This window comes from Ictidomys tridecemlineatus, chromosome 15 (assembly GCF_052094955.1).
Source record: "Ictidomys tridecemlineatus isolate mIctTri1 chromosome 15, mIctTri1.hap1, whole genome shotgun sequence".
NCBI classification, from domain to species: Eukaryota; Metazoa; Chordata; class Mammalia; order Rodentia; family Sciuridae; genus Ictidomys; species Ictidomys tridecemlineatus.
The window spans coordinates 32742342-32768045 of record NC_135491.1 but is presented as its reverse complement, the minus strand read 5'-3'; the positions used below and the strand labels follow the sequence as shown (position 1 = coordinate 32768045).

General features: G+C 37.4%; 1 protein-coding gene across 3 annotated transcripts in view; it reads right to left on the bottom strand.

The window, feature by feature from the left end:
- Fto (FTO alpha-ketoglutarate dependent dioxygenase) overlaps positions 1–25704 on the bottom strand; it is a 366796-nt gene that overhangs the window by 187852 nt on the left and 153240 nt on the right. For all 3 annotated transcript variants that reach the window (XM_078032323.1, XM_005318182.5, XM_078032324.1), the window contains exons 5-7: positions 17462–17541; positions 10650–10793; positions 2813–2932 (exon numbers count right to left, since the gene is read on the bottom strand). In XM_078032323.1, the coding sequence (XP_077888449.1) occupies positions 2813–2932; positions 10650–10793; positions 17462–17541 (344 nt within the window). The remainder of the gene's footprint in view (positions 1–2812; positions 2933–10649; positions 10794–17461; positions 17542–25704) is intronic.

The following is a 25704-nucleotide window of genomic DNA, read 5'->3' as shown; positions in this document are numbered from 1 at the left end:
GCATTTTCCTGAAAGGCTAGCATCTTGGGGCCTCAAAATGGCAGCTCAACATTGCCCCCTACTGTTTGCAACTTTAAAAAAAAGGAGCTGGGCTGACACAGAGTAGGAATCTAACCAGCTAGGGCCAGTTCCACCCTGTACAACAAGTACCAGATGGCAGTGTACTAAAAGAGCCACAGAGCCCTAGACCTTTCCAATGATTATTCTCTTCTGTCTCTTCCAATAGCAAAAATAAATTATTATGAATTTGTTAAAAGTCATTTTGAAAGGCTTGAAGCAGTGCTTAAATTTAATTTAGAAGGACTATCCCTTTTATCTTGGCCCAAACCTTCACTCTGCTGATAATGATCACCCTGAGGCTTGCAGAGAAGAGGCACCAGGCCATTGATTTCCTACAGCACACTTAGGAATGCCACACCAACCGAAAGGAAACTAGCTCTGGAAAATTCCCAGGGTTGCTATTTCTTTTGGTATTTTTTTTACATGAGAGCTATAAAATAAATAGAAGATAGTCTCTCAATATGCCACCAACACCAAATACATACGTGTGTGTGTATGTATCTCCTATGTATGTATATATATATTTTTACACACACATATTTCTTTTAAATGAATTTATAGAGAACATCTCTCTTATGATCAAAGATCAAAGATTTTACTTAAAAACAAAAATAAGCTATAAAGTTACTTTTTTACAAAATCAGTGAGTTCCTTTCTTATTTTCTCATTCCTAACATTTACAAATTACAACTTCAAAGTCAAGCTGATGTCTTAGAATTAAGGCTTAGCAGGTAAAGATATATTTTTTATTTTTATTCTTTTATTTTAGTTGTAGACAGACACAATACCTTTATTTTATTTATTTGTTTGTTTGTTTATTTATCTATCAATCAGACCCAGTGCCTCACTTGTGCTAGGCAAGCCTTCTCCATCGAGTTACAACTCCAGCCCAGGTAAAGATATTTTTAAAATCATACGTAAATAGATGAAATCCAAATTACACATTAGGAGTTTTAAAAAGGAAATTGCTGGAACTGAAGTTGCATACATCCCATAAAGAGAGCACATCCTCTAGCCAGGCTTCATTTAGAAACAGAACTAACTACGGAAATGTAGCTAAGGACCTTTCATCACCTCCAACTCAGTATTACAATGCTCAGTTTTGCACTGACTCAGGTCTTTGGAGAAATAATTTTTTGTGATATTGTTAATATGCTAAAAGAATAATTACAACATCCCTTTCCCTTCCATAAAAAGCGCAAGGTTTAAAGACTTGAGGAGAGGCCTAGAAGGCAAGGCCTTCCTAATTCTGACCCAATCTTTAATATTAGGGCCTTCACGGTTGCGATTTAACATTTTCATTATTATAAAATAGGGATTTGGATAGATTGTATTGACTGTTCTTATCACAATACTAACAAATAAGAAGGTGGGAGGATCCTTGGCGGTGATGGATAAGTTTATAGCATGGATTATGACGACAGTTTCATGGGTATACATTTATCTCCAAACTTATCAGGATGTATACACTGAATATGTACAGACTTTTTTAATGTCAATAATACATCAATAAACAGTTAAGAACATAAAATAGGGATTATCAATGGCTACCATTTCTGCAGACTAGTTCGTTGTTCTCGGCACATTTCAAATTTCGTGCAATGGTACTCTCTCCAGAATTTAGCAGGCTTTTATCACTTTTCCACTACATTTCGAATTCAACTGTTTGGTGCAGAACAGTGAAGACAGTGAAGGACAAGGACCTCAGAGTCAGCCTTCTTTAGTTCAAATCCCAGCTCACCCACCTATTAACTACAGGGCCTTGGGAAAGTTACAAAAGACTTTAGTCTCCGCATTTGTAAAAGTGGGAGAAAATAATACCTACCTTATGAGGTTGTCATATAGGTTAAATAAGCTACAAAGAAAATGCGTAGATAGTGTCTGATATTTAGCAAGCATCATCTAAGGGTCTGCTATTATTACGACTATTTCAAGGAAGACTTAATTAAGGGGCTTCAACTTGCCTTCCTGCTATTTCTTACTATGCCCCTGGTGTTCCTTGCTCAGTTCTTCATTTGTGATCTTGTTTCTACAGTTCCCAGAGCCTAATGTTCCTTCCCAGTGCCCTATCCCATCCCTCTCCTCCCCATCCAAGTTTCCCAAAAGTCACATCTGCAGTTGCAAAACGGTCCTAGCTCCCGTGGCCTGAATTTAACACTCCCTTGTCTGGACTGCGATTTTAGTTTTTTAAACTGTTTTATAGAATTTCATTTTGGCTAATGTAACCCCTGATGCCACTCATGTCTCTCTCCTTGTTAAATGCCTGGATCACAGTGGTGAGGAGCACCAGCTCTGGCGCCAGCCTGCCTGGGCTTCAATCTTGCTCTGCCACTTACCCAGGGATCTTGAGAGGCAATTCTGAGCCTCGGTTTTCACAGCTATAAAGTAAGGCTCATAACAGAATTTGACACCACCTAGCGTTGGAAAAATTTTAAAAGTTGGTGCAGGGAGAACCCTTAGAATAGTGCCTGGTGTGTTAAAAATGCAAATGAACTTTAGATAGGATTGTCATCACTGCTTCCCAGCACACCCCTGGCACAGAGCCTTCAATGCAGAATATACCCTAGGTCTGTTTATTAACTGAGCTGAGGTTGTATGAACAAAATCCTGGCTGGTCCCATCATCTTACCAAGAATAATCTAAGTCAATAATTTGGAATGATTAAATATGCACTTGCCTATGTAAATTAGAGAGCTCGGGATATGAACACACAGAATTCAAGAAAACGCGGCCCCAGACCTCAGCTACTTACCACGCTCTCCATCTTCTTCCACAGTCCCTCCAGCTTTGACATGGGTTCGCACCACCAGTCAGTGCACTTTCTGTATCGACTGCCTTGAAACCAGAACTGTCTCAGCCACTCAAACTCGACCTGGGGACCAGAAAGAGAAGGTGGCAGTGACGAATGTCCTTGTGATGGACAGACAAGGGCAGTGACTTCCTCACTCAATTTTTCTCTGGTCACTTAATAGCCATATGGTGAGAAAATGTGAGAAAAGCTCAGCCTAGCCATTCCCAATATAACTTGGTATCTCCAGAGTGTTTCTCCAAGAAAAGAGCAGTTTAAAGTTGAAGTCCTTGCAGGAAGGCAGCCCCGCTCAAACCAGGGAGGAGTTTTCAATCACACTTATAGTCAGATACTTAGTATCTGACTAATAAATAATTGATCTTAGTATCAGACTAATACTAATAAGTGTATTAGTCAGATACTTAGAGTGAGGAAACTAAGTCAATCAATAACAAATACTGAGATCCTAAAGTATAAGCAACCTGCACTATGTACAGGAAATACATAATCAAAACAAAATGTTCTCTTTTTTAAAAAATATATTTTTTAGTTTTCAATGGACTTTTAAAATATTCTCATTAAAACATGTTAATGAAGACAAGGCCACATACTAGCAGTATCAATTGCAAGTTTCTTAGATTTAAATAAAGAGCTTTCCTATAGACAGTAGAAATTGGTGATAATCTCGGTCCATATAACCAAACAATGTAAAATTAACTATGGAGGGATACATTAAACCTACAAAGCTATTCAAATTGTCACTTGTCAACTCAGTAAGGACTAATGGCAACAGGGAAAAAATGGCAAAGATACCAATAATTTATTTCCCTTCTTATGAACTCACTACAGTGAACTTTTCTTTTTTGCTACCCTTAGCATTCTCCGACTAATCTAGCAGAAACTTGGTATTCTCTTGGTAATCCATCACCATCCATTCCTCAGTCTCAGTCCATGTGACCTAGGTAGAGCTCTGGTACCAACACTAGGGGCAGAACTGACAGCCCAAGTATAAGACAATCAGCCTATCCCATTTCTCTAGACACAGACTTGGATTTAGGAAGAACAGTAATGTGTTCTGATGATTAGAAAGGGTCACAAGACTGTCAGAAGATACAGGAAGAAGACTCTATAATAGTCATCCTGCCCTCAAAAGAAGAGTGGAGTCAACACAGAAGGAGACAGATACCAGATAAAAAGTTAAAAACCAGGTCCTGGTAACACCAACTGACTCTTGATCAAGCCATTCCTGAAGATGTAAGCCAACTCAGGTTCACCATTCTTTCCCTTGTAACTGAAATAACCCCAACATACACAGATGAGAAGCTGAGTAACGCTTCAGAAGCTTAACCAATCACTTCCTGTCTATGCTCCAAGTCTCCTAGTACCTCATCTTCATCTTGAAAATCAAATTGTACCATCAAAGTATAACACCATTTAGTCTAAAAATTTTTACCTCTACCTTCTAAAGAATTGTGCAGCAATCACAGTTCTGTGCTGGATCGTCTGGTTTTGCTATGGTGATTGTATTTAATGCACAGGTGCCTGGCCATTACAATTGTCACCTGTTACCACAAAGAATTTTTTTTGTTTGTTTATCCACATTGAACTTTCATGAAGCAAACAAAAGCAACTTGTAAAGGTTGGACAATGGTAAAAATGGCTCACAGTAAGTAACCTGAGAACACCCAGGCATATGAAAAGGTTTTAGTTTACATTAACTAAATGTTTGTTTGATATGTAGAACTGATTTCAGTTAAAGCTGTTTAAACAAAACAAAACAAAAAAGGAATGTAGACAATATTAAGACAACAGTTGCTACACCTAATCTGTGGCATTGAAAGACAGTGGTTAACAGAAGTGAACTTGAGTGCTTTGAAAGGAGAACGAATATAAACATAGTTTAACTTCAGCAAAGATAACTCCAGCGAAGATACAAGCTTAACAATATTTATTACAAAGGGAAAAATGAGCTCTTTTCAAAGAGTTTCACATGAAATTTGTTCACACTATCAGAACAGCCTGTCAGCAATGCATCAAGCCCCGTGTTGGCGAGAGTTGACAAGACCTTCCAGCCTTTGGGCTGGTTATTTCCACCAAAGAGGGCAAAATACACAAACCCTGGCAACCACGGTATCCCAGGAAATCCAACACACTATCACATATAATCAGGTCATTTAGCCTATCAGGGTTCGCTAGAACCTGGATTTCAATAAATCAAAACTCAGAAGCAAGGAGAAGGGCCTATCTGGCCACTGTGTCACTAGACAGGAAAGCAAAGAAAAAGACCTGTCCCTTTGATTGGATAAGGCCTTCATCTTCCTCTCATCTACCTCCCTGCTTTTTGAGGCAGATCCTGTCATGGTTAAGAATAAGAGCTCTGGAGTCAGTTTAAAACTGGGCTCCACTACGGACCGCCTATGCCATCCGCAGAGGAGGAATAATTACATAATAACTGCACAGGTTTGTGGCGATGACTAGCTGGGTTAATAAGGAACTGTCAACTGAGTGCCAGGTCCTTGCTGGAAGCAAAGAATACAAACTCAACAAGAGCACAAGCCCTAGAACTGATCATTGGCAAGTGTCTCATAATCTGATGACATTTTCTGAGCAGGAGAAGTTTCCACATTGATGTCAGCTCTGATCCACCCCTTCCCCTGGTGCCAATGAGAGAATTCAACTCTGGGGACCTACTCCCAAGAGAGCTTTACTCACGATTTGAAGGGCTGCCCACGAGATACAATCTTTGTGGACACCGAATCCACTGGCATGCATTTTATTCCACGCCATGACCTGACTTTTTCACTTCAATGTTGTGGGCAAAAAAAAATTTTTACAGGATTTTAATTGAAGGCCACTCTTACCAGTTTCCCCACTGCCAAGAGGAGTAATTGCTTTTTTTTTTTTTTAATTCCTTCTTAAAATCATGTAAAGAAGCAAAAAAATATTTCCAGTTGATTCAGAGTTTGAGTTAAGAAAATGGTGGGGAGTATGGATTAGGACTTCAAGCATAGGGCCAGGGTGGCTGCCTCGCATGGATGAGGCCCTGGGTTTGATCCCAGTTGCCCCCTAAACTCGGGGATAGAAAGACAAGTTGTAGGGTGGACTTTACACAAAACTAGAAACACAGGACTTAGAATCCAGTGGAAGCCTTATTACTTTAGACTAAGAAAAAAAAAATCAAAACTAACCATAGTGACTGACTCATGAAAGTTTCTAACCATGACAGGGCAGGGTCTCCCTCCTCCTGAGTGCAGTCCCCCCAAGGAGGCCTGCAGCTAACAGAGCAGAAATAAGAGACAAGTTGTCAGGAGGGCAAACACTGACTGGGGGCCCAGAAACACTCCGTGGTGATGGGGGTCCCTGAAGACCAGAACAAGAGGAGACAACTTTCCAGGTTCGCTCTTCTTTATGCTTAGAAACCAAACTCCCTGATTTCTGACATGCACTTAATGAAGGGTCCCTATTATCTAATCTTTTGAGCACTTACAATAGGAGAAACTTAAAGCCCACAGGCATCAGGAAGATTAATGGTCGGGAGACCATGCAGAATCTTGGAGGGGCTTCTAGGTCTCCAGAGAAAAATGAAAACATGTTCACAGTAGATTAAGGTTCACAGCTGTGACCCAGAAAACCATCTCTATAACCCTCTTACCTGCACTTGCCTTCTCCACGGAATAGTCAAAAAGGAGATCGACCAAGAAAAGCTTTTCTCCCAGAAATACCCAGAGAAAGAAACAGGATCTATCACCTGCCTGAACCTCTGTCACCAGGCACTTGGGGAATAAAGCTTGTAAGACTCTAAAATCCTAGTTCTAGGATGTTAGCTGTAACACCAAACAGTTGGAAATAATCTCCTGCACTCCTACAGGTGAGCAAATACCACCGGCTTTTCTTCGACCACCTTTGTCCAGACTATTGATCATAGCTGCCTCATGAGATACGTGAACATGGCCCTTAGAGCTGATATCTCGCTGTAACAACCGAAATAAGCTATTTCACTGAGGAAGAAATGAGGCCAGGGAGATATGGTAAGGTGCAATCTACAAAGAGGTACCCTATTCAGACCCTGGCACCACAGCTATAAGGAAGACGCAGGTCTGATCAGAAGGACAGGAGAGCCAAACAAACCCACCAAACAGGATGTCTCCCAGGAGAAACTGATTCCACATTTTACTGTTTTTAAGAATGAGAACAAACAATTTAATAACACAGAGGGAGATCATGCTTATACATGAACATGAATCTTTCCCAAGCATCTTAAAGTAGAAAAAAAGAAATCTAAAAGGTACTCAGGCCTAAACTTCCCAATTTGCTAAGTTAGAAACCATCCTAGACAAGGAAAACAAGCCACTCTTAAAGCCAGACAGTCTGAAAGCACATAGCATTTAAAATCATGGGCTTCTCTCCCTATTATTAGTCCGGTAAAGGTTTGTGGCTTTGAAGAAAGAGGAAAGCAAATAAGAAGAAACTGAGTAACTATTACGGACACTGGCCCTTTTGTTTAACATCAGAACACAGTACAGAGAAGATGTGGGGGTGCTCGATCCCAGGCCATTCTGTATGGCAAAAGAATACTATCTGCCAAAGCATCCTGACATATGGAATTGATTCTTAAGGAAGGAGATGACCTTGAAGAATTGAAGATGGAGGGTGGGGGTGGCAAACGCTGGCACACATGATACTAAGACTCAAGATCTCTCACCATTTAATCCCAGGCTGGTCTCAAGGGACTAAGATTGCTGCTACATCTGTGCCCCCCTCCCTGACATATACATTGTCAAAAACAGCCCGTCACTTTCTGAAGCAGATGGATTCAGATGACTATATTCTACTGTGAGGTAAACAGTGTGATTTTGTAGATTTTCTTTGCCCACAGATGATAACAAAACATCACAGTCAGAGAAGACGGGAAAGGAGAGCAAAACAGAACAGCCTATATGCCCGTTAAAGACAGCACCCGATCTGCTAATCTGACTCCCCAAATTGTGAGATCTTTACAGAAGGAAATAACTGAATTTCCAGATGAGAATTTTTACACAATGGAAAAAGACATAACTTGGCTCCCAGTTATAATTCAGTGAGGTCACCAGCCCAATAAATGTTTATCTTTTCAGCAATTCTATCTATCAGCAATGTCTCCAGCCAGGATTGATGGTAGGGAAAGTAGGACACCTATTAGGCACAATTAAGAAAAGAAAGTCAGCTTCCCATTGCAAGGGGTTACTATTCCCCTCGAAGGAAGAACTTCTTTGCCTTTGGTTCTGGAAAGTTTGATTGTGTTTCACAAAAATTTTTAAGATATTAAAAAGATATATGTCAGTGTGGGTGCAGACACTGTTTACCTTCTGTTCCAAACCGTTCAATGACTCCTCACTTTCCTCCAGTGTAAAGGAAAGCCCCGTCCTAGGGTCCTCCTAGGGTCCTCCGAGGACCTTGACCATCTGCTCTTTCTCAGTCTCTTGACACTCTACCTGTGACCTCAGCTCCTTCTGGAAGCCTCGTTCCCTGCACTCACACTCTCCAGCTACTGCACCAACACCAAGCTCTGCCTCACCCATAGCCTTTGCAGTGGAGGTTCTCTCTGGAATGCTCTTCACCAGGGCGATCATTTGGATCTGGGATGTCCCCCAGAGGCTCATGTGTTGAAAAAATTGGTCCCCAGTTGGTGGTGCGACTGGTAGGTGGTGGAAACAGGAGTCAGGTGGAGGAGGCTTGTCACCGGGGGTATACCCTTGAGGGTTATGTCTTGTCCCAACCCCTTTATTTCTCTTTCTCTCTCTGCTTCCTGGCTGCCATTAGGTGAGCAGCTTTCTTCGACTACACCCTGCCATGATGTTCTGCTTTGCTTTAGGCCCAAAGCAATGGAGCCAGGCGACAGTGGACTGAAACCATGATGTAAAATAAACCTTTCCTGCTTTAAGTTGTTTTTCTCAGTATTTTCTTACAGCAAAGGAAAACTAATTAACACATCTAGATATCTTCATAGCTTACTCCCTCACCTTCTTCAAGTAGCTACTCAAAGGACATTCTATTTTAACAGGGATGCCCCTTAGTTCTCTCCGTCCCCTTTAACTTGCTCTGTTGATTGGTTTGTTTCAGTAGCACTTAGCGACTTCTAACATCATTTACCAATGTATTGTTTATTGTTCATGGTGATTGCCCTATACTGGTATCTTTTTTCTTTACCAGTATATCCCAGAAGAATGTCCGGCATATGCTCAGTCAGTATTTATTGAATGGATGAATGAAAACACTTACATTACCAATTCTCTACCAATCCTGATTATATTAGAGAAAATCTCAGATTGGCAACAGCCTTCAATAATTCTTTATCACTTGTTAATTCTTTTGACAGTTTTTTAAAATATTTATTTTGTCGTTATAGGTGGACATGTGTCTTTATTTTGCTTTATATGGTGCTGAAGATTGAACCCAGTACTTCACACATGTTAAGCGAGCGCTCTACATCAGAGCTACAACCCCAAACCATTGACAGTTTTTTAAAAGGCATAATTTACCCATCATAAAGTTCACTTAATTGAAGGGTGGAATTAAATAATTTTTTAAAAATTTAGGAAATCATGAAACCATTGCCACTTTTCTCCTTTCTTTACTGAAGAAAGGAGACCTTAGCCTCAGAGTCTTCTCCAGGCGAGAGTACTTACTAGAATATAATATCATCACTCTTTTTTCATTGGATCTTCTTACTCTGCTACTTTTTTGATTAGTCATGCTGGATTTCCACTTAAAGTAGCAATATAAATTTTCCTTTTTAAAGAACATAATTTTTGTAACAAATGAGTTGGCTTAAAGAAAACTACTAGTTAACAATATACTGAGCCAAAGATAAAGCAAAAATTGGAAGAATAGTAAATTTGTGAAACATTAACGAATGCGATCAAGACCCGAGGGTCTCATAGACTACTGAAATGCACCTAATTTCATAAGTAAAAGGAAAAGCACGGTCACTAGTATTTCTGCATGTGCTGTGAGCAAGGCACTGACTGTCCTGTGTTTCAGATACTCACTGCAAGGAGCTTGTACAGTGAAGGGCCTTGGAAGGGAGCAATAGCGTCTCCCTTGAGAACAAGGGGAAGGTCTGCTTACAGACTTGAAAAGTGAGACACTATCTCCATCTGGAGCTAAGGACAAGCTTGTTGACTAGCACCAGAAGAAAGGCAGGTTCCCTTAGTTCAAGGCTCCTCTCTTACAATGCAGCTCTTCCCAGTAAACATATTATCTGGTCCACATTGCATCACCCTATGGAAATCAGAGGCTTAGAGAATGCTGTGGTCTGAATGCTGCTGTTCCCCCCAAATTCTTATGTTGAAATCTTAACTCCTAAGATGATGGTATTAAGAGATGGGCCTTGGGAAGGTGAAAATTCAGGAGGGCTGAGCTCTCATGAATGGATCTAGTGCACCTACAAAAGATAACCAAGGGGGCTAGTTTGTACCATAAGACAGAGTGAGATGGGATAATCTATGTACCAGGAAATATACCCTCATCAGACATCAAAACTGCCAGTACTTGATCATGTACTCCCGGGCCCCTACACTGTGAAGACACATGCCTATTGTTTAGAAGCTACCCAGTCTATCAGATTTTGCCCAAAGACCAAGAACTAGCACAAAAATGTTGATAGTCTTGCTACTGCCATTGTTGTCATAACCTGTCCTTCACCTTTGACTTCACAGACTGCTGTCTCATACCAGCATGACACTGTGGCAGATCAACTTGTTAGCTTGCAGAGAGGGTAGAATCTCAGACCTTTCCCAGTTCTTGGAAGTACTCTACTCACCTCATTGTGAATTTCTTCTCCTTGTTTCAAAATGGCAGGCTCAAAGGATTTCAAAGAGACATCACCATTCTCCAGGTCATCACGGATATTCTGCAGAGCCACCTGGGAGCGCTGTAAAATATAATCCAAGGTTCCCGTGGAGCACTGCCAAGACAGAACCAGCAAGGGAGAGTATGAGAGAAATCCAAGGCTGCCACGCCACTCTTCCTAGTATTCTTGGCATATCTTTTCTGTGAATTCATCTGTCATCCCCAGACTCCTTCACCCAAGAGTTAATACAGTGACCTGCTCACTGGATCCATCCCTGGCCACTTGGCTTACAGGTTTTCTTTTAGCATGTGAGTCTCCTATCTCTAACTACACAGTAAATATCCTGAGACTAAGGCCTTCTGTATGTACATATTTTTTCTACATATACTATAGCATCTAGAACTGAGTCCTAAATGTGGGAGAAAAGCAACAATTATTGAACAAATAACTACTTAATCAACAAGTCAAGGACATTGATTTTATCTCAAGTGTCATGAATCTAACAATGGGAAAAAAAAGGTACCCAGGCTGTAGAACATGAAATATGAAATAGAATAGTTATGGCAGGAAAAAAATTGAACTTATAAATACAAGGCAAAGAAATTTATTTCCTTTTTCTACAAAAAACATATACTAGCAGTTGAGGTCCTTAGCAGAACAGATTCAAATAATGGAGAATATGTGGTTCATGCCCTCAAAGCACATTCAAAGGCAGAACTTAGTACTTGGGTATCAGCAAGGACACTGATAACTAGTTCATCCCTCTCTGAGTCTGAGGGAACAAAACAGAGGTCAAATGGACAAACTCCTCTGAATAATCATGTGTCAGAAAAGAAGAGGGTACAGATGGAGTATGCTTCCATTTATTTTGATAATGAAAGGATTTCCTACAATGATAAAAAACAAGCACTATATATTTATCTGTTAGACACAAGGAGGGAAATATATCCCTAAAATATTTTTATTTTTGTATTTATAATTTAAACTGAGCCCTTAGAAATAACGTTTAAGGCCAATCTTCTGGTATAAATATTCTCTGCACAGTTGCTGCCATTTTATATAATATGACATCGACAAGCCTGGGAAAAACAAAATTTCAGAGCCAAAAAACAGACGCTGGGCTTAATATACATTTTAATATGACGACCCCAAAGTGCTGAGAGCACAAGGGCGGCAGCTCCATTTTCTACAAAGAAAAAAAAAACAAAGAATAGAGGTGAATTACCAATCACTTTTATCCCACAGGCCTCCTGCCACAACATATTTTTAAATGACTTTCTAGAAAGTTATTCTATTCCCACCTTTACTTGCCCAAGTATATGGTGACCTACATAAGAGGTTATTAATTGCACAGCCATTTATCAGAGCCAAAGATGGGAAAAGATCTAAATTTTCCATCAAAGGGGAACCAGTAAAGGCTGGGGTTGTGGCTCAGTGGTAGAGCGCTTGCCTAGCACGTGTGAGGCACTGGATTTGATCCTCAGACCCACATAAAATAAATAAAATAAAGGTATTATGCCCATCCATAACTACAAATAATTTTAAAAAGGGGGGCAATTAAATGTACTATGATATAACCTTATTTGCAGCCCCAATTTTTTTTTTCCTGGTGCAAAGACTTTTATTTGGTATAAAGAATTTATGATCAGAGCTGGGGAGATTTCCTTTCCTTTTTCTTTTCTTTCTTTCTTTTTTTTTTTTTTTTGCTAAAACTTCATTGAATTATAATTCACATATATAAAATTCAGCTATTTAAAACATACAATTCAATATTCTAAAATATATTCACAGAGTTGTATGACCATCACTACAATTAATTTTATTTGTTTTTTTCTCTTTCCATATATATTATAATTGTACATAATGATGGGATTTATCGCTATATATTTATAGATGCTTACAATAGAACAATGTAATTTGGCCAATATCACTTCCCAGTACTTCCTCCCTCCAACCCCCTAGACCCTTTCCTTTACTGATCTCCCTTTGAATGTTACAATTAATTTCAGAATAATTTTATTACATCAAAATGAAGCCCTACGCCCTTAAGTAGTCAATCTCTTCCATTTCCACCAAACTTTCCAGCCCTAGGCAACCACCTGTCAACTTTCCATGCCCATATATATTCCTATTCAGGACATTTCATATAAGCAAAATCTTGTGACATGTGATCGTTATGTCTGGCTTCTTCTATGTAGCATGTTTCCATCGTTCATCCATGTGGCTGTGAGCATCGGTATTTAATTCCTTTGTACTGCTAAATAATATGCAATTTTATGAATAGGCCACATTTTGTTTATCCATTCATTAAGTGATCAAACTCAGCTGTGTTCACTGTGGCTATTATGAATCAAGCTACTATGAACATTCATTGACAAGTTTTCATTTCTCTTGGGTCTATATCTAAGCATGAAATTGCTGGGTCTTAGGGTTGACTTTGTGTTTAACCTTCTGAAGAAGTACCAGACTGTTTCCCAAAATGGCTGTACCACTGAATTTCCTTCCAGCAGTTCACAAGGCTCCTCTTTTTTGTTATTATCCTTTGTACCCTAGCCAGCCTAATGGGGATAAAGTGGTATCTCATCATGGTTTTGATTTGCATTTCTCCAATGACTAATTATGTGCATTTTTCACATGTTTTTTGTCCTTTGTATACCTTCTTTGGAACATGCCTATCCAGATTGTTCACCATTTTAAACAGCATTCTTCTTTCTTAGTGAGTCTAAGAATTCTTTATATATTCTAAATATAAGTACCTTACAAGGTATAGAGTTTTCAAATATTTTCTTTTATTCTGTGGGTAGTCTTTCACTTGCTGGATGTACTTTGAAACACAAAAATTTTAAACTTTCATGTAATTCAATTTTTCTATTTTTTCCTGAGCTGCTTATGCTTTTGGTGTCCTATGTAAAAAAACACAAAAAACAAAAAACAAAACAAAACAAAAAAAACCTTACCTACATCAAAATAAGAATTATATGCTAATGAATAATTATCATGAGGTTTTGAAACACAATAAAAAGCACAGAATGCTGGATAGGGCAGCTATGTATATGCGTGTTATATACATAACATATATATATTAACACGAAAAGGACAACAAAAATCTGATGATGGTTGCTTTGGGGAAGGGGAGCTAGTTGACTTGAAGAAAAAGAATCTTTAATTGTATAGCTTTCGGCAATTTTTAAATTTTGACCCATTTGAGAACCTACCTACTCAAAAATTAATTATGCATAAAATTTAAATTTAAAAAGAGACATTCTGTGTTGAATCCCAAGCACATTCTGACTCAAATAGAAAAAAACTAAAAATGAATAAAGGTCAAAAGCCAAAGGAAATAATCTACTCATATACAACCAAAAACCAGAATAGGTTTCTTCTCTGAGTTACAAAACTGAATTTCAGAATACCACTTCTTTAGACAATCTCCTTTCAGAAAACAGAAGAGAGACCAGTAGGGTGGAGAAAGGGGATTGGGAATGGAGGACAAGAAGAGGTACTAGGGACTGAAATTGATCAAATTATGTTATGTGCATGTATAAACATGCCACAATGAAACCCACTATTTTGTATGACTATTATATGCCAATAAAAACAATAGAAAGAAAAAAGGCAGTTTGAAACCATTAAAAAAAGTTGAATAACTCTGAGGAATACATCAAATGAACAGCTATCTTTGTATAACATTTGATTTATGGATTCAGTTATTATGCATAGTTGTATTAAATACATTATTAATGAACTATATAAATAATAGATTAATTTAGGAGAAAAAGACAATCTGTTTTCTACATATTGTGAATACACAGAAAACAGCAAATGATTTTGTTTGGCACAGATAAGACATAATGTTAATATGTAAAGAGAGGACATTTGTAGACTCAGTGAGGGTTATAAAATTGTATAGATTTTTTTTTTCTTCTCTTCTATTGAGGGAAACAATAGTGTAACTTCAATACGGGGAAAAAAATCTTTTCCTTCTTCTAATATTAGAAACAATGATTTAAATAAAATAAAAATGTTTAAATAAGAAAAGCAATCCTACTATCTTAACCCATTTTTATTTGTTACTGTGGCTCTTTGTCCATAAACAGTTGAAATCAATGTAGACATATCAATGTATATGTTTTTTCACTGTTTAACACAAGTATTCAAAATTCCCATTTCCAATGTTGTCAATTAAGGTGAATTTCAACAATTTAATTAACTAAGGATCTGCCCATTTTCACTTGTACTAGTCATGCTGGATAAATCTCTTTATAGATATAATTCTATTGAATTATTTCCTATGTTTGCTTCCCCCAAATGGTGTTATGAGATCAAAGATATGAATATTTTGTTTTGTTCTATGCTAACCTTCTCTATATTGTTCCAATTTTATATGTTACTGAAGAGAGCACAAGACATGAATATCTTTATGATCCTAACACATATTCCTATATGTGGTTTACAAAAAGTCAACCATTCAGAAAAGCTACCAGAATATGAAGATACCCATTTCACTTGTAATTTTACCAGTACCAGTTTTTACTTTTGATATTAATATTTAGATAGAAATAAAAAGTCACCTAACACACTGATTTAAAAAAATATACTTTTATTTTACGGTGAATTTTAATGTCTGTTTACAAAGGATCATCTATAATGGAGGTGAACACAATTTCCCCCCTCCTCTGGTATTAGGGATTAAACCATGAGCATTCTACAACTGAGCTGCATCCCCAGTCTTTTAAAATTTTTGTTATGAACGGTATCTCACTAATTTTCCCAGGCTGGCCTTAAATTTGTGATCCTCCTACCTCAGAATCCCAAACTGCTGGGGTTATGGGTGAGCACCACTGTGCTTGGCCACACTTTTTCTTAAAATACTAAACAATAAACATTTAGACTGATAGGCCACAAAGTGTGTATTGTAGCTACTTAGCTCTGCCACTGTAGCTCCAAAGCAGCCATGAATACTATGTAAACAAATAAATGTGGCTATGTTCCAATAAAACTTTATTTACAAAAGTAGCCCACTGGCCCAAAGGCCATAGTTTTCTGATTGATAATACAATACAGAAAGCAAGATATTCAGATAATCCACATTATATGTGTCTGATTGGTAAAATATCATGTAGCTTGAATAAAACACAAAGAATATAAAAATCATAGATTTAGGGTGATAGTCTTCTTCCAACAGAATCACTATACACAGTCCCCTCTTTATTTAATTAGTACTCAAAATTTGGTCTAAAAATTAGAAGATAGGAACACAGCCATGATTAATCTGAAAAAGCAAAGTCTCAGGACATTTTGAAAGTAATTAATGACATTATGAAATTGGTCCACCTGAACAAAGGCATCCAGGCTGGCTGGGGAGGGGTACTTTTCAAACCAGGGGCCAAAGGCTCTTTGAGGAAGCTTTTCCATGTGTGTATTTATTGCAGTGGGTGGAAGTGAAGAGTTTCTTACTCTCTCCTAAGATTAACTTCCACATTTCCATTTGTCAGCTAGACCTCTCCACGTGGCAGGTTGAATTCAGCCTGTTCAAAACTGGACCAATGTCCTCCCCACGTCTTAGACCCCCCCATTCCTGGGTGTCATTTCACTAGTTCATTCTTACTTCCCTCTATCCATTTCAGTCAGTTAGTTGCCAAGTCTCTCTCTAGGCCTCCTCCGTGATTCATGGGAATTTTTCTTTTTTTACTGCTGCTGCTACCATAGTTCGGATCCTGACAGGTTTAATTGAAGTCCCCATCATTTGTATCCTCCTAAAGTTATTGCCAATATATCAACAAAAAGTAACCAATAAGCTGCAACTGCCAAGCAACATAAACTCAAACACCTAATCTGATATCCAAGACCTTTCGCAATCTGATCTTGTGCAGGCGTCAGCCTCACCTGCCACTCCCTTGCGTACCCTAGGATCCACTCTAACTGTAGCCACCCAGTATTTCCCCAACACTCTCATCCCATCCTGATCCTAAGAGTCTCATCTTGGTCCTGGTTGATCCCATCAGCTATACTAAAATCTCCTAAATCCCTTCATCCCTACACGTTCAATGCCTTTGTCCTACTTTTTCACACTTGTCCCATGGTTCCCTGAAAAGTCAACCCCTAAGACCAAGCACAGGTAACAAGCTTAGGTGGGAGGTCTACTTCTAATCCTTTTATGATTATCCCCCCACTCCCTGGATAGGGTAACTACTAAGGATTTTCCTCATCTCTTAACTTTCCATTCTGAACAAGTCTGATCATCTGACCAGCAGCCACTGCCAAGGGATGGCAGAATTAAGCAATAAAGTCTGGGCTTTGAATACATCTGGGGAGTTCAGAAATTCCTTGGCACGACGGTTAGTTTCTCCTAAATTTACATTTGTTTGCCCATATAGTTAAGGGAAATGTAAATACTCAACCATTTAAACCCAGCCACCGCTATCACATGCACAAGCACATAAATTCACTCCATTTCCTCTGGCCCATCTCTTTCCCTTGACCTTGAAAGATACTACCAACTAAGAAAATCTTGAGCTAGGAACACCTGCCAATGGCATTTACCTTCTCCAAGAAACATAACCCCAAGAACCAAAACATACTTATCCCATGCTGTGAAAACACTTTAAGCCTGCATCCAATATATCCCAAAGCTAAAAAGGCAAGTAAACAGAGACTAAAGTCAAGTTAGATGGAAACAATTTTTCTATCAAATACTCTTCCAAAGCTCTGTGATAAATTGCTCACTCAACCACTTCTGTCACATCCAATTAAGTGTGAATCACATTTTTATTTACACTTACCTCTGCCACTCGGTGGGTGGAACTAAACCGAGGCTGTGAACCAGCCAAAACACAGTGTTGGTGGGTGGCATTGAGATCATCTGCAGGAAAAATACCAAAAATTCTTTTTAAACATGTTTACTAGTCAGTATACACTTTCTGCTATTTAAGTAAAGACAGAGTAAACTGTGAATACATTACTTAAGGAACAAAAGTAAGCAAGGAATTAATACTTACCCTGTATTCTTTAAACTGTTCCTTATAAATAGGACACGTATATAATATATATACATACATGTGTGATACATGTACATGTATTATATATACTCATACATCTAAAATAGGACACAAGAATAGAAAGGGATCCTTTTAGCAATTCCAGGACAATAAGTGTAAAACAGGAGTCTCCTCCACAAACATGACAAATGGTCACCCTACTTACATATGGTCTTAAGATGCTAACCTACTATAAAGGTTACTATTTATGGACAAAGGTTCTTTCTCTGTCACATGACAGATCTACTTCCAGCCGTATCTTTAGAATAAGCCAGAATAATTATTTTCTATTATTTGGAAGTGAACATATGAAATCTGCCTCTTTCTCTCTCTAATCAAAGTATCCATTTTGCCTAATATTTTTCCAGGCAACAAACTAACCAACTCAGCATGTTGCCATGTTTGGTTCTCAGAATAGAATTCAAGCCTATGGATTCATGACTCAAGAATGGAGTAGGTGGTAAAATAATCAGCTGGAGAATACTCCTTAAAACCACTGAGCAGTGGGAGAAAAATCAGTGGCCAAGTTGTTGCATATTCTGGGAACTAATGCACTGCATCAGGCAAAATCTGAAACATCTCTGCTTAGGGCATTACTTCCTCTACTAAAAAGAAGACAGTCGAACAGTATGTTCCCCAACAACATATGACCTCCTATGTCATCAACACAAGCCTCTTAGCAAGATAACAAGAAAGATAAGACTTAGTTTCTAAGAGGCAAAGGCCACCAGGCCCCATATATGTCAGCAAAACCTATCCATATTACGTCTAAAATTGAAGGAAAAGCAAAATGACAACCAAAGGACTTCCATTTCCACATATTATGGAGTAACAGCGACAATGTTTACCCTCTGCCTTAAGCAACTGAAAAGAAAGCAAAAATATGAATCAAATGTCTCTGACACTAGAAAACAGGGCAAGACATGATCCCAGGGGGAAAAGAAACAAAGTAGGTCAGACCTACAATTGCCCTGACTTACTGCCTGGAAATAGTTTCAAAGCCAGAGTAGGAAAGTTCTGGAAGTCAGTTGAAAGGTCAGAGATCAGAGTTTAAGAAGGCCGAATTTGTTAAGGCAGAATACTAGAATGGAAGAAGCTGAAGAGAGAGAGAGAGAGAGAGAGAGAGAGAGAGAGAGAGAGAGAGAGAGAGAGATAAGGAAATAGAGAGTGCAGAGACCTGAGGAGGGTTTCCTACTCTTTAGAAGGATCCAACTCATTCAAGTAATTCAATTATTCACTAGGAAAATTCCAGCAGCATTTAAAAGGATTCAACAAAATCTGGTGCCCAACAAATACAAGGTGCAATAGCTAGCAACCAAATACAACGGTAATACCTCGCAACCACTGAGAAAGCAAGAGGTGAGAGGAGGGAAACAGGAGGTTCTGGGTATTGAATTGATTAAACTGTGTTAAGTGCTGGTTACAGGTATATTACAAAGAATCCCACTATCACATATAATCATAATGCACCAATAAAAATTTTAAAAATTTTTCTTAAAATTATAAAAAATACTCTCAGCATTCTCAACCTTCTCAAACATTGCTGGCTGTATTAAAACAGAAGGAGGGCACATTTCTCTATCCCTACCTGAAACCTCTATTTACCAACACACATTTGGCATCCTGTTACTGACCAGTAAAAGTTTAAGTTTAGTGGACTGCAATCCACTTACAAAAAGAAATAGATTTTCACTGATTCTAAGATGGCATCAATTGTAGGATAAGTTATTTTTCATGCCACTATTTAAAAAAAAAAGGAAAAAAGAGCAAAGAAGAAAAAAATACACAAGCTTGTAAAATATAAACATCTTTTTTACATATGAATATGTCATCTTGTACACATATAATGAAGGTCTTAAAGATCAAAACTCCTGCTGAATGAGATTAAGGGAAATTTAGACACTGCAGGAGAAGAGATAAGTGAACTAGAACACACAAAAACACCAACTATCCAAAATTAAGGAAAAGAGAGAAACTACCAAAAACTAAAAGAATTTCAATGACTGGTAGAACAATACTAACTTTAACATAAATTAACAATGTAACATGAGTCCCAAACGAGAGAGAATGACTAAAAAAGATTTTTTGAAGAGATGATATCCAAAAGAATCCCCAATTTGGTGACAACAACAAGAATTAAGAGGCTCAGAAAACTTAAAGCAAAATTTTAAAAAGACCAAACTAATGTAATATCATAATCAAATTCTGATCAGTGATAAAAGAGAAAATGTTAAACAAAAGATAGAAAAGGGTACATATTATATCTAGAGGGGCAAAGATTAGGATGACTACAGATTTACCATCTGTGGTCATAAAACAGAGGAGAGGATCTGGTGACACATTAAAAATACTCAAAGAAAACAAATGTCAGTCTAGAATTGCATCCCAAGTGAAAATATCTGTTCAAAATGAAAGTGAAATAAAAACTTCAGAAAAAGCAATTTATATTTAGCACACTAGTATTTTAAAAAATAAATAAAATATAACACTGTTTTAAAAAGTAGTTATTTCATCAGCCCAAAGAAAAATAACATCTGCATCTGTCCCTAAAATAAAGTGTTGTAAATAAAACATAGCATCAAAAGACAAATTATTGTTTAAAACTCAAATAACAACAGTATACTGAGAATTAAAACATAAACCAGAAGTAAAATACATGCAAATAGCACAAGAGATAGAAGAAATGAAAGTCTACTAGATTGTTAAATTAGAATATTACACTACTTGATTATCTATGCTACACTACAGTATACTAACTTTTGAAGGTACATTGTGGTAAGTTAAAGATGTATATTGTAAACCTAAGATTAGCAGTTCTCAAACAATTTTGTCATTACCACCTTCCTGGTAGTTCCCAAAGGACTTTTAGCAATGTATAGAGAAATATTTCTGTAATAATAACTGAGAGAGGGGCTGCGGTTGTGGCTCAGCAGTAGAGCGCTCACCTCGCATGCACAAGGTCCTGGGTTTGATCTTCAGTACCACATATAAATAAATAAGTTAAATAAAGTTAAAAAGAAAATAACAACTGAGAGAGAACAGGGCTGCTACTGGCATCTCGTGGGTAAAGGCCAAGAATCAAACCATGCTACAACTCAGGACTGCCTGATAAGAATAGTTCTACATCTTATTAAGCAAACAGCAACTATAGTTAAAAATCTTCCCACAAAGAAAATTTCAGGCCAAGATGACTTCACTATTGAATTTTAACAAGCAGGTAAGAAAAAATAATACCAGATCTACCCTAATTGTTCAAGAAAATAGAAGCAGAAGAAATAACTCATAAACCATTTTATACAAGAATTACTATCCTGGTCACTCAAAATTAATCATAAACCTAAATGTAAGAGGCCAAATCAAAAAACTTCTAGCATAAAACAAGAGAAAATCTTTTTGATTATTTACAACATAATTCTAAGACAGTCCTTAAAAAAAAAAAAACAATATCATAATAGTAGAACACAGATCAGTAGGTGAGCAGGTGTTAGATGGAGGCCCAGGGTAGGAAACTGACTGCAAAGGGGCATGGGGAACTTTCTGGGCATGTTAGGTATTTTCTATATATGATTGATTTAGTTACATTAATCTGCACATTTTTAGAGAGAAATCATTTTGAAAAAAAAAAGAATCGTATAGTTTAAATTATTAGACATCACTACATATGAATCATCTACATTCAATGTCAATAAAACAATTTAAATATTACCAGGACTTCCCAGTTTCTAGTCTGACATATAAGGAACTTAAAAGCCATCACTCCAGCCTGACAAGTAAGAAAACAAACTCAAAAATCAAAGCTCTTCTAATATCCATTAGAGAAGTGAGATCATAAGGCAAACGGCTGTCCCAGAATATGGCAAGAGACAGAGAGTCTGGAAATAGAAAGTCACAACTTCACAGAGTAAAAACCAACAAGCAGAAATATCTGCAGGAACCAGTATCAGAGTAGGGAAACCTAAACTATAATCACTGAATTGCTGAGATTCCATGAGGACAAACTGAGTGTTAAAAAATCCAGGGGACCCCGAGATAGAAGGCCCCCCACAAATTTGTGAGTTTTTTCTCCAGAAGTTTTACCAAGTTCCCACAGTGAATCTGAGAAAAATCTCCTCTTTCTTCCATACCAGGAGAGGAAATTAGCCATGCTGAAATACACCAGAACATTCTGCTCTTCTTCACAAGGCCTGCAGTCAAGAGAAACTATTTTACCAGAACCTAACTTATTAGGATTTATCAGATCCCAGTTGACCTGAGGGAGGAAAAATTTCTAATCCAGCCAACTCTAGCTTTCCATGTGGGAGAATGGAAATACCCACCTTCAGCTCCAATTAGATTTCCACATGGAGGAAGAAAAATATATAACTTGAGCCTCCACTTGGAATCCTGTCCCAATCAAGAACGGTAAGAAAAATGAGAATTGCTTGTGAAATTTCACAGTTCAGGGGTACAGAGTCACTAAAAGACTGAGAAATAATCATAACAGCACATACCATTTCCCTTCCCCACATACCACACCATGATGTTACTAAAGGCCTACTGACAATAATTCCATTTTATCCAGTATATCATGTCTGCCCTTAAGGAAAATGTATAAGGCATCCTTTCTTACTTTCTTTCTTTCTTTTTTTTTTTTTTTTTGTAGTGCTGGGGATTGAACTGAGGGCCTTGTGCATGCAAGGCAAGCACTCTACGAACTGAGCTATATCTATCTCCAGCCCCTTATAAGGCATTCTAAGAGGCAAAAAGCACAGCTTGAATAAACTGAGCAAAATTAAGAACCAGATTCAGCTCTGACAGGAATGTTAGAATTATCAGAACATGAATTTTTAAAACTATGATTAATATGCTAAGGGACCTAAAGGACAAAGTAGACAACATGCAAGAACAGATGGATAATGTAAGCAAGGGGATGGAAATCCAAGAATCAAAAAGAAATTCTAGAGATCAAAAACACTGTAACAGAAATGAAGAATGCCTTTGATGGGCTCATTAGCAAATAGGACATGGCAGAGGAAAGATCTCTGAGCTTTAGGATATGTTAATGGAAACTTCCAAAACTGAAATCAAAAAAAGATAGAAAATTTAAAAAAAAAAGGAAAAGAATATTCAAGAGCAATGGGGCAATTACAAAAAGTGTAATGTATGAATGTGTATACAGTGGGAATACCAGAAGGAAAATACAGATAGGAACTAAAGAAAATAACAAGCAATAATGACTAATACTTTTCCATAAATTACCATTAGATGCCCAACCACAGATCCAGAAGCTCAGAAAACACCAAGCAAACACCAATAGTAACATAATAATAATAATAATGCCATACACCTCGGCATATCATATTCAAACTGAAGAAAATCAAAGATAAAATCTTGACAAAGCCAGAGAGGAAAATAATTTATCCAAAAAGAAACAAATTACATTTGACTTCTCTTTAGAAACCACGCACAACACACAAGAAGAGTTGAAAGTGAGCTGGGTGCAGCAACACACACTGGTAGCCCCAGCTACCAAGGAGATTGATGCAGAAGAACTGCTGAAAGCTCAGGAGTTGGAGACCAGCCTGGGCCACAAAGCAAGACGCCAGCTCAAATGGGACAAAGGCAACCCCTCCACCTAAAAAGCAGCATAAAGTGAAATACTAAGTGGTTATTAAAACACAAAACAAAACAAACAAAGCAACCTAGAATTATGTATCCTATAAAATTATCCTTCAAAAGTGAAGAAGAAATAAAGACCCCAGACAAATACAAATTGAGGGGATTGTTGCCAGTAGACTTACTTCCCAGAAATGTTAAAAGAAGTCTGTCAGAGGGAAAATGATATAGGTCAGAAATTGAGGTCCACATAAGGAAAGAGCATTAGAGAAGAAAGATGTAAAACTAAAATAAAAATGATCTTTTTTATTATTAATTGCTCTAATGGATAACAATTATTTACAAAAAAAGAAACATGTATTCAATTATATATGCATAATACATGCTTATGAATGTTTATGTATAAGGGAAATAAATGATAACAGTGATGCAAATAATCAGAGAGAGGCATTAGGAATACTTTGTTATTTTAATGCATTTGTACAAACCTTGATGTGGCATAGTGCTATTTGAAAGAATTCTTGGATTAGTTGTAAACAAATATTGCAAACTATAGGGCACTATTTTAAAAATACATATAAAAAGTATTATTAATATGTTAAGAAAAGGAAAGAAAATAGAATTATATAAAACAGAATTCTCAAAACCACAAATGGCAGAAAACGCAGAATATAAAAAAGAAAATGAAAAACCAGGACAATGAATAGAAAACAGTAACAAATACAGCAGATAATCAACTATGTCAATAATCACTTCACACATCAACAGTCTAAACACAACTATAGCCAATGTGCATAGAGAACTTGCTTAGGATCAGGTCCTGTGCTTTCAGGGAAAGCATCTATATGAAATACCATTACTCACTTGCATGAATGAGGTATTAGGTTTAGTAAGGTGAGGTTATCAGCCCAAGACTGCACTGGTAACAAATGGTTTAGGCGGGTGCTAACTCTGCTAAAAGGCTTTAGAAGAAAAATCAAACATTCTGGTTCCAGTCCTACTTTCTTTCTAACTCTATGATTTGGACAATGCACATGACCTTCTTGAACTTTATTTCCTTGCTGGTAAAATGATAAACACAATAGTTCCTAATCTGTAGTCAACAATACTTGAGGTAGAGAAGGGGCAAGAAATGGACTTGGACTCCCACTTGGCAAGTGATTCATATACCATATTAGTCTAAATACAAGTATGTTTTGCTTATATGTGTGTTTCTATTTTAGAAATATGTGGATTTGCCTCTGGAATATTAAAATAAACTTTAATATTATTTCTGAATTCATAAAAAAATTATCAGTATGGATCAAAAAGCAAGGTCCAACTATATGTTGTCTACAAGCAACCTAACTGCAGTATAAAAACACATATAGATTAAAAGTAAAGGGATGGAGAAACAGACACTATTCTAAGACTAACCAAAAGAAAGATGAACTGGCTATATTAATTTCAGAGAGAGAAGACATCAGAACAAATATAATGGATAAAGAAGGACATTACATAATGATAAAGAGGTCAATTCTCTCAGACAAACATAACTATCTTTAATGTGTATGCACCTAACAATAGAGCATCAAAATATGTAAAGCAAAATCTGACAGCAGTGAAAGAAGAAATAGACAAATCAATGATTACAGTTAAAGACTTAAACATTCCTGTCAGAAAGGTCAAATGCAGCAGGCAGAAAATCATTAAGAACACAGCTGAACTCAACAACACTATCAATCAATCGGATATAACCGACATATATTTTAGTCTGCTTTTTTACTGCTGTGATTAAAAGACCCAACTGGAACAATTGTAGAGGAAGAAAAGTTTATTTGGGAATTCATGATTTCAGAGGTCTCAGTCATAGGAGGCCAACTTCATTCCTTAGGGCTCAAGGTGAGACAGAATATCATGGTAGAAGAGTGTGGTAGAGGGAAGCAGCTCACATGATGGTCAAGAAGGAGAGAGAGAAAGAGAACTCCACTCACCAGACACAAATATATACCCTAAAGCCATGCCCCCAATGTCTCACCCCCTCCAGCCACACCCCACCTGCCTTCAGTTACGACTCAATCAATCCCATCAGATGGTTAACTCACTGATTGGGTTAAAGCCCTGATAACCCAATCATTTCTCCTCTAACCCTTCTTGCTTTGTCTCACATGTGAGCTTTTGAGAGACACTTCACATCCAAACCATAACAACATTAGTACACAATTTCATTCAACAGCAGAATGTACATTCTATCAAGCTCACACAAAACAGTCATCAAGATAGACCATGCTCTGAGCCACAAAACACACATTGCCAAATCTAAAACAATGAAAATCATGTAACATCCAACCTTAGACCACAATGGAATTAATAAAATTCAATTTTTAAAAATCCCAAAATATGTGGATATTTAA